The sequence below is a fragment of the Electrophorus electricus genome, chromosome 23, assembly GCF_041902795.1.
Source record: "Electrophorus electricus isolate QZ-2024a chromosome 23, ASM4190279v1, whole genome shotgun sequence".
NCBI lineage: Eukaryota > Metazoa > Chordata > Actinopteri > Gymnotiformes > Gymnotidae > Electrophorus > Electrophorus electricus.
Window position 1 is genome coordinate 881586 of NC_137519.1, and position 14895 is coordinate 896480.

At 38.3% G+C, this 14895-nt stretch overlaps 2 protein-coding genes across 2 annotated transcripts; both read right to left on the reverse strand.

Annotated features, from left to right (window-relative positions):
* Positions 1–2429: 2429 nt before the first annotated feature.
* On the reverse strand, positions 2430–5378 carry LOC118240417 (low choriolytic enzyme-like). Its single transcript, XM_035520711.2, has 8 exons — positions 5262–5378; positions 5086–5116; positions 4886–4951; positions 4577–4729; positions 4309–4426; positions 3880–4058; positions 2998–3079; positions 2430–2882 (listed from the first exon to the last, which is right to left on the reverse strand). Exons 1-8 carry the CDS (start codon positions 5328–5330, stop codon positions 2756–2758), a joined length of 825 nt encoding a protein of 274 aa, XP_035376604.2. The 5' UTR covers positions 5331–5378; the 3' UTR covers positions 2430–2755.
* A 4660-nt stretch (positions 5379–10038) lies between these two features.
* Positions 10039–13019, reverse strand: LOC118240416 (low choriolytic enzyme-like). Its single transcript, XM_035520708.2, has 8 exons — positions 12871–13019; positions 12695–12725; positions 12495–12560; positions 12186–12338; positions 11918–12035; positions 11489–11667; positions 10607–10688; positions 10039–10491 (listed from the first exon to the last, which is right to left on the reverse strand). Exons 1-8 carry the CDS (start codon positions 12937–12939, stop codon positions 10365–10367), a joined length of 825 nt encoding a protein of 274 aa, XP_035376601.2. The 5' UTR covers positions 12940–13019; the 3' UTR covers positions 10039–10364.
* Positions 13020–14895: the final 1876 nt, after the last annotated feature.

A 14895-nucleotide genomic window follows, 5' to 3' on the forward strand; every position in this document is an offset into this window, starting at 1 on the left:
TTACAACAAAATGCTGTGTACTGGGGGCTTCTAAAGTAACAGAGTAGGTAATATGTATATATCTTCATCTTATATGTGGTAATTACATTCACTTAGTTGAATGATATGAAAGTGGGCATGCAGATGTTGTAGTCATTGCAAAGCGTAGCCTAAATACAAAAGCCACATCCAAAGATACTGGAGAGTATTAAAATTAGTAATATGAGACAATCAGTAATATCTCACAATTTATAATCCTTATAACTCTACTGGCATTACTGCTCCTGCATGTGCTTTTTTGCCCTTTAAGTTTTGTTTTGTTTTGTTTTGCTTGTTGTATGTTATGTTTTGTTTAATACCTGCTCGGAGATGCCATGAAATCTAACCTGTATTATTACTGACATATAAAGCTGTATTATTACTGACATATAAAGCTGTATCATTACTGACATATAAAGCTGTATTTTTACTTACATATAAAGCTGTATTTTACTGACATATAAAGCCACATCATTACTGACATAAAGCTGCATCATTACTGACATATAAAGCTGTATTTTTACTGACATATAAAGCTGTATCATTAATGACATATAAAGCTGTATTTTTACTGACACATAAAGCTCTAAGTGACCTCACTGAAGAAATTCAAATGTGTCAGTTCTCTGGTGATATCAGTGACCTCACTGAAGAAATTCAAGTGTATCAGTTATAATGGCTTTATGTTTTTGAAACTGTTTTGTGCAAACACCACTCTTTAGGCATGCTATCCCTTGCTGCTCTCTAACTGTTTATCATTTTTTTCCTTGGACTTAACTACATTCTACCTGAAAATTGGCAACTTCCACTAGACATCGAAAACTACTTTATCATTAGAAATTACATCCAAAGAACTACCTAAAATGTAATGTTAAATGTAGTGATAGTTTTATCTGTGAGCAGTGTAATTAAATTGCTAGTCTGACAGAGAAGATTCAAGCGCTAGAGGTGTGCATCCAGACCTTAGAAAGTGTTAGACCTATCGAAGAATTGGTTACAGCCAACTGTGAACTGGGAAACAAGGTGATAATAACAAGCAAGCCTACTGGTGTTTGAAGTCAACATGTGTGTATGTTTCTGAGAAATGAATATCAGTTATGCATCATTCACTCTACATGATTGTAGCCTTGATTTTGCGCTCACTGACAGGTTTTGGGGGTTGCCAAGAAAAGCTCCAGATCAGAGGTAAATCAGTGTTCACTCAGGGGTGAGAGGCTCACCAATCACTTGCAGAGTCCCGAAAAATGTTTAACACGCTAAATATCTGGACCTGTCAGTGAGTTCAAATGCTGTAGTGTGAAAAATGTGACCAGGTTATGATGAGAAAGCAACCACAATCCATCTCGCAAGTAGTATGACGTCATTCTCTGTGTCATTTCTTGCCAGTGTTTTTGTGACAAAATGCAGTTTGGAGGACAGTTGGAGGATCAATGGAACCACGGTGGAGAGAGTAGATAGTTTCAAGTACCTTGGAGTTCATATCTCGCAAGACCTGTCCTGGTCCCACCACACCAACTCCCTGGCAAAGAAGGCTGGTCAGCGTCTTTACCACCTCAGATGCCTAAGAGATTTCAGACTGCCCTCCAAGATACTGCGGAACTTCTACACCTGCACTATCGAGAGCATCCTCACGGGGAACATCACAGTCTGGTTTGGGAACAGCACCAAGCAGGACAGACAAGCACTCCAAAGGGTGGTGCATTCAGCAGAGTGCATCACTCATACGGAACTTTCTGACCTGCAGCCCATCTATTACAAGCGGTGCCAGACCAAGGCCAGGAGGATTGTGAAGGACCCCACCCATCCCAACAATAGGCTCTTCTCTCTGTTGAGGTCAGGGAAGTGCTTTCGCTCCCTGAAGACCAATAGAGAGACACTGAAGAGGAGGTTTTCCCACAGGCCATTCAGGCCCTGAATCAGGGAAACTGATTAACTGTGGGGACCACCACCACCATGTGACACTAAATCTGTAAGCTGAAATTGTACATTGTGTACATACACATATCCATATATACATTGTACATTGTGTTTATATACATATACACACATTGTTAATATATTTTGTATATATATATTTCTTCGAACTTGAACAGGCAGACTTGTCAGCGGCTGAAACATCTTGTAGTGTGTTATCCCCCATTACTATTAAGTCATGTAGCAAGTGCACAAACCACAGCGACTTAAAGATTCCTAATTACAAGTTGGAGAGTTGTGTAGTTTGTCTCTGAATGTAAAAGTCCCAGTCTTGTAATGTACACCTAATTTCTTATTATGTACAGCTAAACAAGCTGAGCCTACTTCATTTAATTTACTACACTTAAACAGTATGCGTCTCATGTTTCCATGTTCCCGTGTTTCCACTGTATCATGGCTTATAAATGAAAACACATTATAATAAGCAAAATGCATGATGTGTTAAAGCAGTGTTTATTAAGAATAGCCATTCCCACCATTTCACCTTTTAAGACACTTTTTTCTGTAAGTTCCTAATGCTATTTTCACACTTATTTTAAAACAGAAAATATTTTTTTGCTACAAACTGGCATTAAGAGAAAGTAAATTTATGACCTGAAAGTTTTTAATACTTTAGTTATATAATGCTACATCAGTCTAGTAACTGGAGTGACTAAAGTCCAAGACAAGGAACCGGGGTTCTATGGACTAATCCTAATTTTCTGAAAACCTTTTTCTGAAAACCTCTAGGGGCATACATGAGCAAAACCTCCTTTTTCAGACATTAACCGCAGTAGAGTTTATTAACTCGCTGGAAGTCAACACGGCTCATCTCAGTGGCTCGTCCAATAGCAACATTATTGTTTGGGATAGGAATGATGGTTGGCTCCGTGTTCTTGGAGAAAGCGTATCTGGACCCACAGAAATCTCATCAGCAACATTTATAGTTAGCATCTTAACTGCTATATCTAGCAGCAAAGTTATATTTAAACATTGCAAGAAATGAATGTGTGAACAGTAGTTTACCTTCCATAATGCATGATGGAGTTGTAGTCATATGGGGTGCCAAGGTTGTTAGTTTGGAATTTTTGGAAGTTATGTTCCATTCCTGTAAATAAGTTGACCATATGGCTAGGGTTATCTATGATCAAATACATATTTTAGTACTGTCTTCCCTTATTTACCTCTCTCACAACACAGACTCTTGGTCCCACCTACAAGACATATGAATACTTTGCTTGAGTCATTTCCCAGGAATGACTACTTTGTATCTTTACGAGGACTCTAAATTTAAACATGAGTACAATTTAAAAGGGGAACAGTAATGTTTTAATAGTGGAAGATTTTGTTATGCCAAAGCTTTGATAGACGAATGTTATATTCGAAAGAAAAAAAGATAAAAACAACCTGACAACATGACTGTGTCTGTTTCCAGCAAAAAGAGCACTCAAGTCCCAATAATCAACATGGCAGTATGATGGCAGTGTGGTGATGATGATGATATGAAATACATTGTTTAAAACACATACAAATGTTACTCAAAATGCATCTTTCGAAATATTTCAGTGGCATGCAAGGAGACTTTTATCCTGCACACACCCTTTAAGAGCATAAATAAAGTGGTTTTATATGTACATAGATATAGGCAGATGCATGTAGCAATATCTTTAAGCATAATTAACCAATTCTGAAATACTGAAGCTAATATGTTCCCCTTTGGTTCTTTGAAAGCCTGATGGAAACAGATTATTATGCATATTTGCTCACCAAGTTTGGTAGATCCTAAAATAAGTATAAAATACAAAAATAATCACCTCCATTTATACATATTTATATCTTCAAATTTATGCATATTAACATTCTCTTGAATTTATGATCAAATGTTTCAGGTATTCCCACACCATTTACCATGAATAATGTTTTTGTAGAGGATTCGGACATGCACATCACGGTCACTGCGGGTCTGTTCATGGTTGAAGCCGAGGGCGTGGAGAAGCTCATGTTGGACAACACCATGATAGACACACCCAAAGCGTTGTAGAGACACAACCTGCTCTCCACCCCTACGGCCCACAAAGGAGTAGCACCTGCAGATCACATCATTTACAAACAGATAAGGATTGAAATCCTCCTTTGCTGTCAACTGCTACATTACAATAGAATTAGTTCAGGCTTGTTGTTATACATAGAGTAGACCAAGTCTTCAGTACATTTACACTGTTACATTTGCCTTACATTGTTAAATGAGATTCTACAGTAAAGAGGCTTTGTCTTTATAGTATCATTAATCTTGCTTAGAAAAGAGGCCTTTAGTGTTAAAAGACTCGGCTGACTAACCCTGATTCAGACTTAATGTGAAGGTAGTCTTGTTGTCTGTAGCGAGGTATGAATCGTATGCAGGTGGTATTTGCAAAAGAGTATAGAGCACCTTGAATAATTTGTTTTTCACGGATTGCTGTAAAGATGACAGAGCACATTTACATGTATGGAATATAGCAGATGCTCATATCCAGAGTGACTTATAAAAATACTTTCTTTAGTTGATTATCAAAATATCACTTATTCAAACACTATTTATTTTTGCCAAGTAAGAAGTGTCACTCACAGTATTGGTTGGAAATACTATAGGGCACATAAACCTTTCCTTTTTTGTGTTTGGACCATTTGCACCCACGAGATATGCATGGGTCTGCATTCTGGAAGCCAGTATATTCTGCTATATCACCAAACAAAACTGTGGATTCATCCAGGGTTTGGTCTGTGCAATAAAACCAGGAAATAAAAATTGACAAAATGTAGTTAATAATGTAGGTAAGGAATCACATTCTGTTTAGTGAAGTATGAAACCAAGACAGTGATTAATAGCACTGATTTAATATTTTTTTTAGCAGCATCAGAATAAAAAATAACTTACCGACATTCTTATTGGCTCGTTCAATTATGGCAGACACTGAAAAATAGTCCTGCTCAGTGCTGTTATCTGAGGAATTGTTATTGGTAAATGAACATTTGATTATGATATTATGGATTTCCATTATCAGTAGTGGTTTCTAATGTTACAATAATAAAATTGCAATATCTGTAAACAGACATTTTTGAAGCAGAACACCTTACCAGTCTCTACAGAGCTCTCTTTATGAAATGCCTGGTTTAGGAAAAACATTCAAGACATTGTGGTGGTGGGATTTTTGTTCGGTACACTGTAGTAGACTTCCAAAATGCAGAAGCTAATAAGGATGCTATATATTAATTGATTTTTGACTAAAAATACCACCTGAGTGTGAACTCACCTTTAAGGAGTAGCTCTGCACTGGACTAAAGTCCAGCAGCTGCAGGACGAGGGCCAGAGACAGAAGCATGATGGAGCAAAGAAGAACTGAAGAACTCAGTCAGGAACCTCAGTTTATATACAGTAGTGAGGGTGAATAACTTCCCTTTAATAAAGCTCTGCAGTTACCCAAGTGCTGCAGTAAACTGAAAAACTGGTAACTTCAACTATAAAAGGGGAAAAGCTTAAGCAAGTTTTGTTAGACCAAATATGGGACTGAGAAAATTTTCACACACACATATATATATATATATATATATATATATATATATATATATAGGAGAAGTAACGAAGCACTTGAGATCATTTTCACACACACACACACACACACATATATATATATATATATATATATGAGAAGTAACGAAGCACTTGAAGGACCTCTGTCCAAAACTTTCTGTTTCTCTGGAAAGTCTGTAATGGGGTGATACAAAAATATCCTACCATGATATTGATGAAAATTGATATTATCACAGTATTGCTAAAATAAACTGAAAGCATTTAAATTTAACATAGGTGTTATAATAATATTTATTCAACTTGTAATATTTCTTTCTAACATAAAAAAAATATAATTCACTATAAATACATTTTAAATGGTAGTTTTCATTGCCAATGTTACCTCTGGCTTGATCAATAGAGATCTGGAGCCAATCATTTTTAAAACTGCTTTGTGATAATGTGTTAATTTGATGGTCCCTATCTTGCATAGAGACTCTGCCAAGCCTGCTGCCATCGTAGAGACACTGCCAGGCCTGCTGCCTGCATCTGCTGAGATGAGCCTTTTATGTACAATTATTTTGAGTTCATCACTTGCACATCACTCCTGCTTCATAAAGTCACAGGTAACCATAATTTCTAAATTGTCAGCAATTACAGTCATAATATTCAGCTTGTGCAGACATATACATCTTTCTGCTTATACAATATGTTTATTTGCATGTCGCAGGTTTGCCAAAAAGAATGTTCCAATATTCTCAACCAATAGCTTGGGAGCCAGAAATGACTTCTGAGGGGCAAGAGGCAGGGTGTGGCAGGGGGAGAGTAGGAGCATGGGAAGGGGGAGGGGGAGATACAGGGCTAGGCACATGTGTGGGCACCTGTATGTGTGGGGCAGGGGCATGTGTGGGCCTCTTCTCTACTTGAGTGGAAGTGCTTATGGAGCAACAGCAGCCCAGCTACAGAGCAGGAGACCAAACGAACTCAAAGAGTGGGTTCACCTCTCCTCCGTTACTGTATCCACACGAACTCACAGAGTGGGTTCACCTCTCCTCTGTTACTGTATCCACACGAACTCACAGAGTGGGTTCACCTCTCCTCTGTTACTGTATACCTTTTTCTAAGAATAGCATAACACAAATTTGTTTATAAATTCTTGCAGCAAAACTTTCTTGACCTATTATACTTGCTAATGGCTCATTTGTCACCAGTATGAAAATCTTTATTCTAACAGTATGTTTTTAAGAAATGCAAATGGTTCTGGGCATATTTTGCAATGCTGCATAAGTGTTTGTAAATTTAAATGTGTGGCTGAATGATTAGGAAACTAATATTGCTTAATCCTAACATTCTTGTAAATCGCATTATCATGAATGGGAGCATGTACAGCACAACCCTAATCAGCGTACGTGTCGGCTCTGTATCTAGCGACTCTGTGGGAGTGTGATTGGGATGGACTTATCTTAGGAGTTGTTCTTTGTTCAGGTTTGATGTACTTGCTCAGGAGCATGATCTGCTGTGCAACAACACAGTGGATCCTATTTTGTTATTTTCTTTTTTGCCTAAATGATCCCATGCTGCTCTGCTCAGGCTGTAAGTGGGAAGATGTGGATATAAATTGAGGAGCAATAAGCAATTTATACAATAAACAATTGTTGCTGAAGGTTCTGCTTTGCCCCAGCAGTGCTAGTTAGCTGACTAAATAATTTAATATTTATCTGAACTTGGACTGTGTCTGTGTTTGCTTGCTAGCTAGCTAGATATATAGGTAGCTATAGGATAGGTAGTGCTAAATGCAATTAACATGTATGCTAACACATATTAGCTGCATCTTACATAGCATATATACATTTTTGAAAATCAAAACAGCATTACATTTTAAGACTTAATTGAGCCTCCCCTGTGTCTCCTCCCTCTCTATAGACACAACCATGTCTCCTCCCTCTCTGCAGCCATAGCCATGGCTCCTCCTTCTATGTAGCCACACCCATGTCTCCTCCTTCTATGTAGCTACACCCATGTCTCCTCCCTCTCTTCTGCCATAGCCATGGCTCCTCCTTCTATGTAGCCACACCCATGTCTCCTCCTTCTATGTAGCTACACCCATGTCTCCTCCCTCAATGTAGCCATACCCATGGCTCCTCCCTCTCTGTAGCCATAGACATGGCTTCTCCTTCTATGTAACCATACCCATGGCTCCTCCCTCTCTGTAGCCATAGACATGGCTTCTCCTTCTATGTAACCATACCCATGGCTCCTGCCTCTCTGTAGCCACACCCATGGCTCCTCCCTCTATGTAGCTATTCCCATGTCTCCTCCCTCAATGTAGCCACACCCATGGCTCCTGCCTCTCTGTAGCCACACCCATGGCTCCTCCCTCTCTTTAGCCACACCCATGACTCCTCCCTTTCTGTAGCCACATGCAATGTATGCTATGCATTAGCTACATCTTTCATAGCATATATATGTCTTTGAAAATGAAAACAGCATTATAATTTAAGGCAAGATAAGGTAAGACTTAACTGAGCCTCCCCTGTGTCGCCTCCCTCTCTGTAGCCACACCCATGTCTCCTCCCTCTCTGTAGACTCTGTATCCCTTTATATTGGCTCATTGACCCCAAACTGTGATTATGAGCCTGATTTTGGATTTGCCCATAATAAATCTTGCTCCTCTCAGCATTTGCATCTGCCTTGTGATCGCTTCACGTTACAATAACAAGAAACTGCTGAAACAAATAAAGGGCAGAGACAAGAAACGAGGAAAGGAAAACAGGAAGCAAAGCCAAAAAAGAACACAAGGCAGGTTACCAAGTGAACCTTGATGCTAACAGAGGCGAAATGTGACAAGAATAAAGCAAAATTATCATATATACTGATGTCTGATGTTAAATCTAATACGGGAGATTCCATAAGTGACTGACAGTTGAACATAATGTACAGTTATAATTAATATAATACTTAAAATATACTTTTCACAAATGTCTTTGGGTGATGCTAGTTGGGAAGTGGGGGTGTAGTTAATGGCAGCAGGGTGTGGTTAGGGGCAGGGGGACCATGGTTACAGCCAACTGTGAGCTGGGAAACAAGGTGATAATAACAAGCAAGCCTACTGGTGTTTGAAGTCAACATGTGTGTATGTTTCTGAGAAGTGAATATGTGTGTGATTTTTCCAAGAGGGACTGGGAGAGTGCTTCACTGTTTCAGTTATGCCTCATTCACACTACATGATTGTAGCCTTGATTTTGCGCTCACTGACAGGTTTTGGGGGTTGCCAAGAAAAGCTCCAGATCAGAGGTAAATCAGTGTTCACTCAGGGGTGAGAGGCTCACCAATCACTTGCAGAGTCCCGAAAAATGTTTAACACGCTAAATATCTGGACCTGTCAGTGAGTTCAAATGCTGTAGTGTGAAAAATGTGACCAGGTTATGATGAGAAAGCAACAACAATCCATCTCGCAAGTAGTATGACATCATTCTCTGTGTCATTTCTTGCCAGTGTTTTTGTGACAAAATGCAGTTTGGAGGACAGTTGGAGGATCAATGGAACCACGGTGGAGAGAGTAGATAGTTTCAAGTACCTTGGAGTTCATATCTCGCAAGACCTGTCCTGGTCCCGCCACACCAACTCCCTGGCAAAGAAGGCTGGTCAGCATCTTTACCACCACAGATGCCTAAGAGATTTCAGACTGCCCTCCAAGATACTGCAGAACTTCTACACCTGCACTATCGAGAGCATCCTCACGGGGAACATCACAGTCTGGTTTGGGAACAGCACCAAGCAGGACAGACAAGCACTCCAAAGGGTGGTGCATTCAGCAGAGTGCATCACTCATACGGAACTTTCTGACCTGCAGCCCATCTATTACAAGCGGTGCCAGACCAAGGCCAGGAGGATTGTGAAGGACCCCACCCATCCCAACAATAGGCTCTTCTCTCTGTTGAGGTCAGGGAAGTGCTTTCGCTCCCTGAAGACCAATAGAGAGACACTGAAGAGGAGGTTTTCCCACAGGCCATTCAGGCCCTGAATCAGGGAAACTGATTAACTGTGGGGACCACCACCACCATGTGACACTAAATCTGTAAGCTGAAATTGTACATTGTGTACATACACATATCCATATATACATTGTACATTGTGTTTATATACATATACACACATTGTTAATATATTTTGTATATATATATTTCTTCGAACTTGAACAGGCAGACTTGTCAGCGGCTGAAACATCTTGTAGTGTGTTATCCCCCATTACTATTAAGTCATGTAGCAAGTGCACAAACCACAGCGACTTAAAGATTCCTAATTACAAGTTGGAGAGTTGTGTAGTTTGTCTCTGAATGTAAAAGTCCCAGTCTTGTAATGTACACCTAATTTCTTATTATGTACAGCTAAACAAGCTGAGCCTACTTCATTTAATTTACTACACTTAAACAGTATGCGTCTCATGTTTCCATGTTCCCATGTTTCCACTGTATCATGGCTTATAAATGAAAACACATTATAATAAGCAAAATGCATGATGTGTTAAAGCAGTGTTTATTAAGAATAGCCATTCCCACCATTTCACCTTTTAAGACACTTTTTTCTGTAAGTTCCTAATGCTATTTTCACACTTATTTTAAAACAGAAAATATTTTTTTGCTACAAACTGGCATTAAGAGAAAGTAAATTTATGACCTGAAAGTTTTTAATACTTTAGTTATATAATGCTACATCAGTCTAGTAACTGGAGTGACTGAAGTCCAAGACAAGGAACCGGGGTTCTATGGACTAATCCTAATTTTCTGAAAACCTTTTTCTGAAAACCTCTAGGGGCATACATGAGCAAAACCTCCTTTTTCAGACATTAACCGCAGTAGAGTTTATTAACTCGCTGGAAGTCAACACGGCTCATCTCAGTGGCTCGTCCAATAGCAACATTATTGTTTGGGATAGGAATGATGGTTGGCTCCGTGTTCTTGGAGAAAGCGTATCTGGACCCACAGAAATCTCATCAGCAACATTTATAGTTAGCATCTTAACTGCTATATCTAGCAGCAAAGTTATATTTAAACATTGCAAGAAATGAATGTGTGAACAGTAGTTTACCTTCCATAATGCATGATGGAGTTGTAGTCATATGGGGTGCCAAGGTTGTTAGTTTGGAATTTTTGGAAGTTATGTTCCATTCCTGTAAATAAGTTGACCATATGGCTAGGGTTATCTATGATCAAATACATATTTTAGTACTGTCTTCCCTTATTTACCTCTCTCACAACACAGACTCTTGGTCCCACCTACAAGACATATGAATACTTTGCTTGAGTCATTTCCCAGGAATGACTACTTTGTATCTTTAAGAGGACTCTAAATTTAAACATGAGTACAATTTAAAAGGGGAACAGTAATGTTTTAATAGTGGAAGATTTTGTTATGCCAAAGCTTTGATAGACGAATGTTATATTCGAAAGAAAAAAAGATAAAAACAACCTGACAACATGACTGTGTCTGTTTCCAGCAAAAAGAGCACTCAAGTCCCAATAATCAACATGGCAGTATGATGGCAGTGTGGTGATGATGATGATATGAAATACATTGTTTAAAACACATACAAATGTTACTCAAAATGCATCTTTCGAAATATTTCAGTGGCATGCAAGGAGACTTTTATCCTGCACACACCCTTTAAGAGCATAAATAAAGTGGTTTTATATGTACATAGATATAGGCAGATGCATGTAGCAATATCTTTAAGCATAATTAACCAATTCTGAAATACTGAAGCTAATATGTTCCCCTTTGGTTCTTTGAAAGCCTGATGGAAACAGATTATTATGCATATTTGCTCACCAAGTTTGGTAGATCCTAAAATAAGTATAAAATACAAAAATAATCACCTCCATTTATACATATTTATATCTTCAAATTTATGCATATTAACATTCTCTTGAATTTATGATCAAATGTTTCAGGTATTCCCACACCATTTACCATGAATAATGTTTTTGTAGAGGATTCGGACATGCACATCACGGTCACTGCGGGTCTGTTCATGGTTGAAGCCGAGGGCGTGGAGAAGCTCATGTTGGACAACACCATGATAGACACACCCAAAGCGTTGTAGAGACACAACCTGCTCTCCACCCCTACGGCCCACAAAGGAGTAGCACCTGCAGATCACATCATTTACAAACAGATAAGGATTGAAATCCTCCTTTGCTGTCAACTGCTACATTACAATAGAATTAGTTCAGGCTTGTTGTTATACATAGAGTAGACCAAGTCTTCAGTACATTTACACTGTTACATTTGCCTTACATTGTTAAATGAGATTCTACAGTAAAGAGGCTTTGTCTTTATAGTATCATTAATCTTGCTTAGAAAAGAGGCCTTTAGTGTTAAAAGACTCGGCTGACTAACCCTGATTCAGACTTAATGTGAAGGTAGTCTTGTTGTCTGTAGCGAGGTATGAATCGTATGCAGGTGGTATTTGCAAAAGAGTATAGAGCACCTTGAATAATTTGTTTTTCACGGATTGCTGTAAAGATGACAGAGCACATTTACATGTATGGAATATAGCAGATGCTCATATCCAGAGTGACTTATAAAAATACTTTCTTTAGTTGATTATCAAAATATCACTTATTCAAACACTATTTATTTTTGCCAAGTAAGAAGTGTCACTCACAGTATTGGTTGGAAATACTATAGGGCACATAAACCTTTCCTTTTTTGTGTTTGGACCATTTGCACCCACGAGATATGCATGGGTCTGCATTCTGGAAGCCAGTATATTCTGCTATATCACCAAACAAAACTGTGGATTCATCCAGGGTTTGGTCTGTGCAATAAAACCAGGAAATAAAAATTGACAAAATGTAGTTAATAATGTAGGTAAGGAATCACATTCTGTTTAGTGAAGTATGAAACCAAGACAGTGATTAATAGCACTGATTTAATATTTTTTTTAGCAGCATCAGAATAAAAAATAACTTACCGACATTCTTGTTGGCTCGTTCAATTATGGCAGACACTGAAAAATAGTCCTGCTCAGTGCTGTTATCTGAGGAATTGTTATTGGTAAATGAACATTTGATTATGATATTATGGATTTCCATTATCAGTAGTGGTTTCTAATGTTACAATAATAAAATTGCAATATCTGTAAACAGACATTTTTGAAGCAGAACACCTTACCAGTCTCTACAGAGCTCTCTTTATGAAATGCCTGGTTTAGGAAAAACATTCAAGACATTGTGGTGGTGGGATTTTTGTTCGGTACACTGTAGTAGACTTCCAAAATGCAGAAGCTAATAAGGATGCTATATATTAATTGATTTTTGACTAAAAATACCACCTGAGTGTGAACTCACCTTTAAGGAGTAGCTCTGCACTGGACTAAAGTCCAGCAGCTGCAGGACGAGGGCCAGAGACAGAAGCATGATGGAGCAAAGAAGAACTGAAGAACTCAGTCAGGAACCTCAGTTTATATACAGTAGTGAGGGTGAATAACTTCCCTTTAATAAAGCTCTGCAGTTACCCAAGTGCTGCAGTAAACTGAAAAACTGGTAACTTCAACTATAAAAGGGGAAAAGCTTAAGCAAGTTTTGTTAGACCAAATATGGGACTGAGAAAATTTTCACACACACATATATATATATATATATATATATATATATATATATATATATATATATATATATATATATATATATATATATATATATATATATATATAGGAGAAGTAACGAAGCACTTGAGATCATTTTCACACACACACACACACACACATATATATATATATATATATATATATATATGAGAAGTAACGAAGCACTTGAAGGACCTCTGTCCAAAACTTTCTGTTTCTCTGGAAAGTCTGTAATGGGGTGATACAAAAATATCCTACCATGATATTGATGAAAATTGATATTATCACAGTATTGCTAAAATAAACTGAAAGCATTTAAATTTAACATAGGTGTTATAATAATATTTATTCAACTTGTAATATTTCTTTCTAACATAAAAAAAATATAATTCACTATAAATACATTTTAAATGGTAGTTTTCATTGCCAATGTTACCTCTGGCTTGATCAATAGAGATCTGGAGCCAATCATTTTTAAAACTGCTTTGTGATAATGTGTTAATTTGATGGTCCCTATCTTGCATAGAGACTCTGCCAAGCCTGCTGCCATCGTAGAGACACTGCCAGGCCTGCTGCCTGCATCTGCTGAGATGAGCCTTTTATGTACAATTATTTTGAGTTCATCACTTGCACATCACTCCTGCTTCATAAAGTCACAGGTAACCATAATTTCTAAATTGTCAGCAATTACAGTCATAATATTCAGCTTGTGCAGACATATACATCTTTCTGCTTATACAATATGTTTATTTGCATGTCGCAGGTTTGCCAAAAAGAATGTTCCAATATTCTCAACCAATAGCTTGGGAGCCAGAAATGACTTCTGAGGGGCAAGAGGCAGGGTGTGGCAGGGGGAGAGTAGGAGCATGGGAAGGGGGAGGGGGAGATACAGGGCTAGGCACATGTGTGGGCACCTGTATGTGTGGGGCAGGGGCATGTGTGGGCCTCTTCTCTACTTGAGTGGAAGTGCTTATGGAGCAACAGCAGCCCAGCTACAGAGCAGGAGACCAAACGAACTCAAAGAGTGGGTTCACCTCTCCTCCGTTACTGTATCCACACGAACTCACAGAGTGGGTTCACCTCTCCTCTGTTACTGTATCCACACGAACTCACAGAGTGGGTTCACCTCTCCTCTGTTACTGTATACCTTTTTCTAAGAATAGCATAACACAAATTTGTTTATAAATTCTTGCAGCAAAACTTTCTTGACCTATTATACTTGCTAATGGCTCATTTGTCACCAGTATGAAAATCTTTATTCTAACAGTATGTTTTTAAGAAATGCAAATGGTTCTGGGCATATTTTGCAATGCTGCATAAGTGTTTGTAAATTTAAATGTGTGGCTGAATGATTAGGAAACTAATGTTGCTTAATCCTAACATTCTTGTAAATCGCATTATCATGAATGGGAGCATGTACAGCACAACCCTAATCAGCGTACGTGTCGGCTCTGTATCTAGCGACTCTGTGGGAGTGTGATTGGGATGGACTTATCTTAGGAGTTGTTCTTTGTTCAGGTTTGATGTACTTGCTCAGGAGCATGATCTGCTGTGCAACAACACAGTGGATCCTATTTTGTTATTTTCTTTTTTGCCTAAATGATCCCATGCTGCTCTGCTCAGGCTGTAAGTGGGAAGATGTGGATATAAATTGAGGAGCAATAAGCAATTTATACAATAAACAATTGTTGCTGAAGGTTCTGCTTTGCCCCAGCAGTGCTAGTTAGCTGACTAAATAATTTAATAT

What these genes read in the sequence shown, in the direction of transcription:
- LOC118240417 (XM_035520711.2), bottom strand. Translation starts at nt 5,330, where the DNA reads ATGCTTCTGTCTCTGGCCCTCGTCCTGCAGCTGCTGGACTTTAGTCCA. An exon ending in TGCAGAGCTACTCCTTAAAG is followed by an intron (nt 5,117 to 5,261) that starts GTGAGTTCACAC and finishes TTCCTAAACCAG; the next exon opens with GCATTTCATAAAGAGAGCTC. An exon ending in CTACAAAAACATTATTCATG is followed by an intron (nt 3,080 to 3,879) that starts GTAAATGGTGTG and finishes ACTTATTTACAG; the next exon opens with GAATGGAACATAACTTCCAA.
- LOC118240416 (XM_035520708.2), bottom strand. Translation starts at nt 12,939, where the DNA reads ATGCTTCTGTCTCTGGCCCTCGTCCTGCAGCTGCTGGACTTTAGTCCA. An exon ending in CACATTAAGTCTGAATCAGG is followed by an intron (nt 11,668 to 11,917) that starts GTTAGTCAGCCG and finishes TGTGATCTGCAG; the next exon opens with GTGCTACTCCTTTGTGGGCC. An exon ending in CTACAAAAACATTATTCATG is followed by an intron (nt 10,689 to 11,488) that starts GTAAATGGTGTG and finishes ACTTATTTACAG; the next exon opens with GAATGGAACATAACTTCCAA.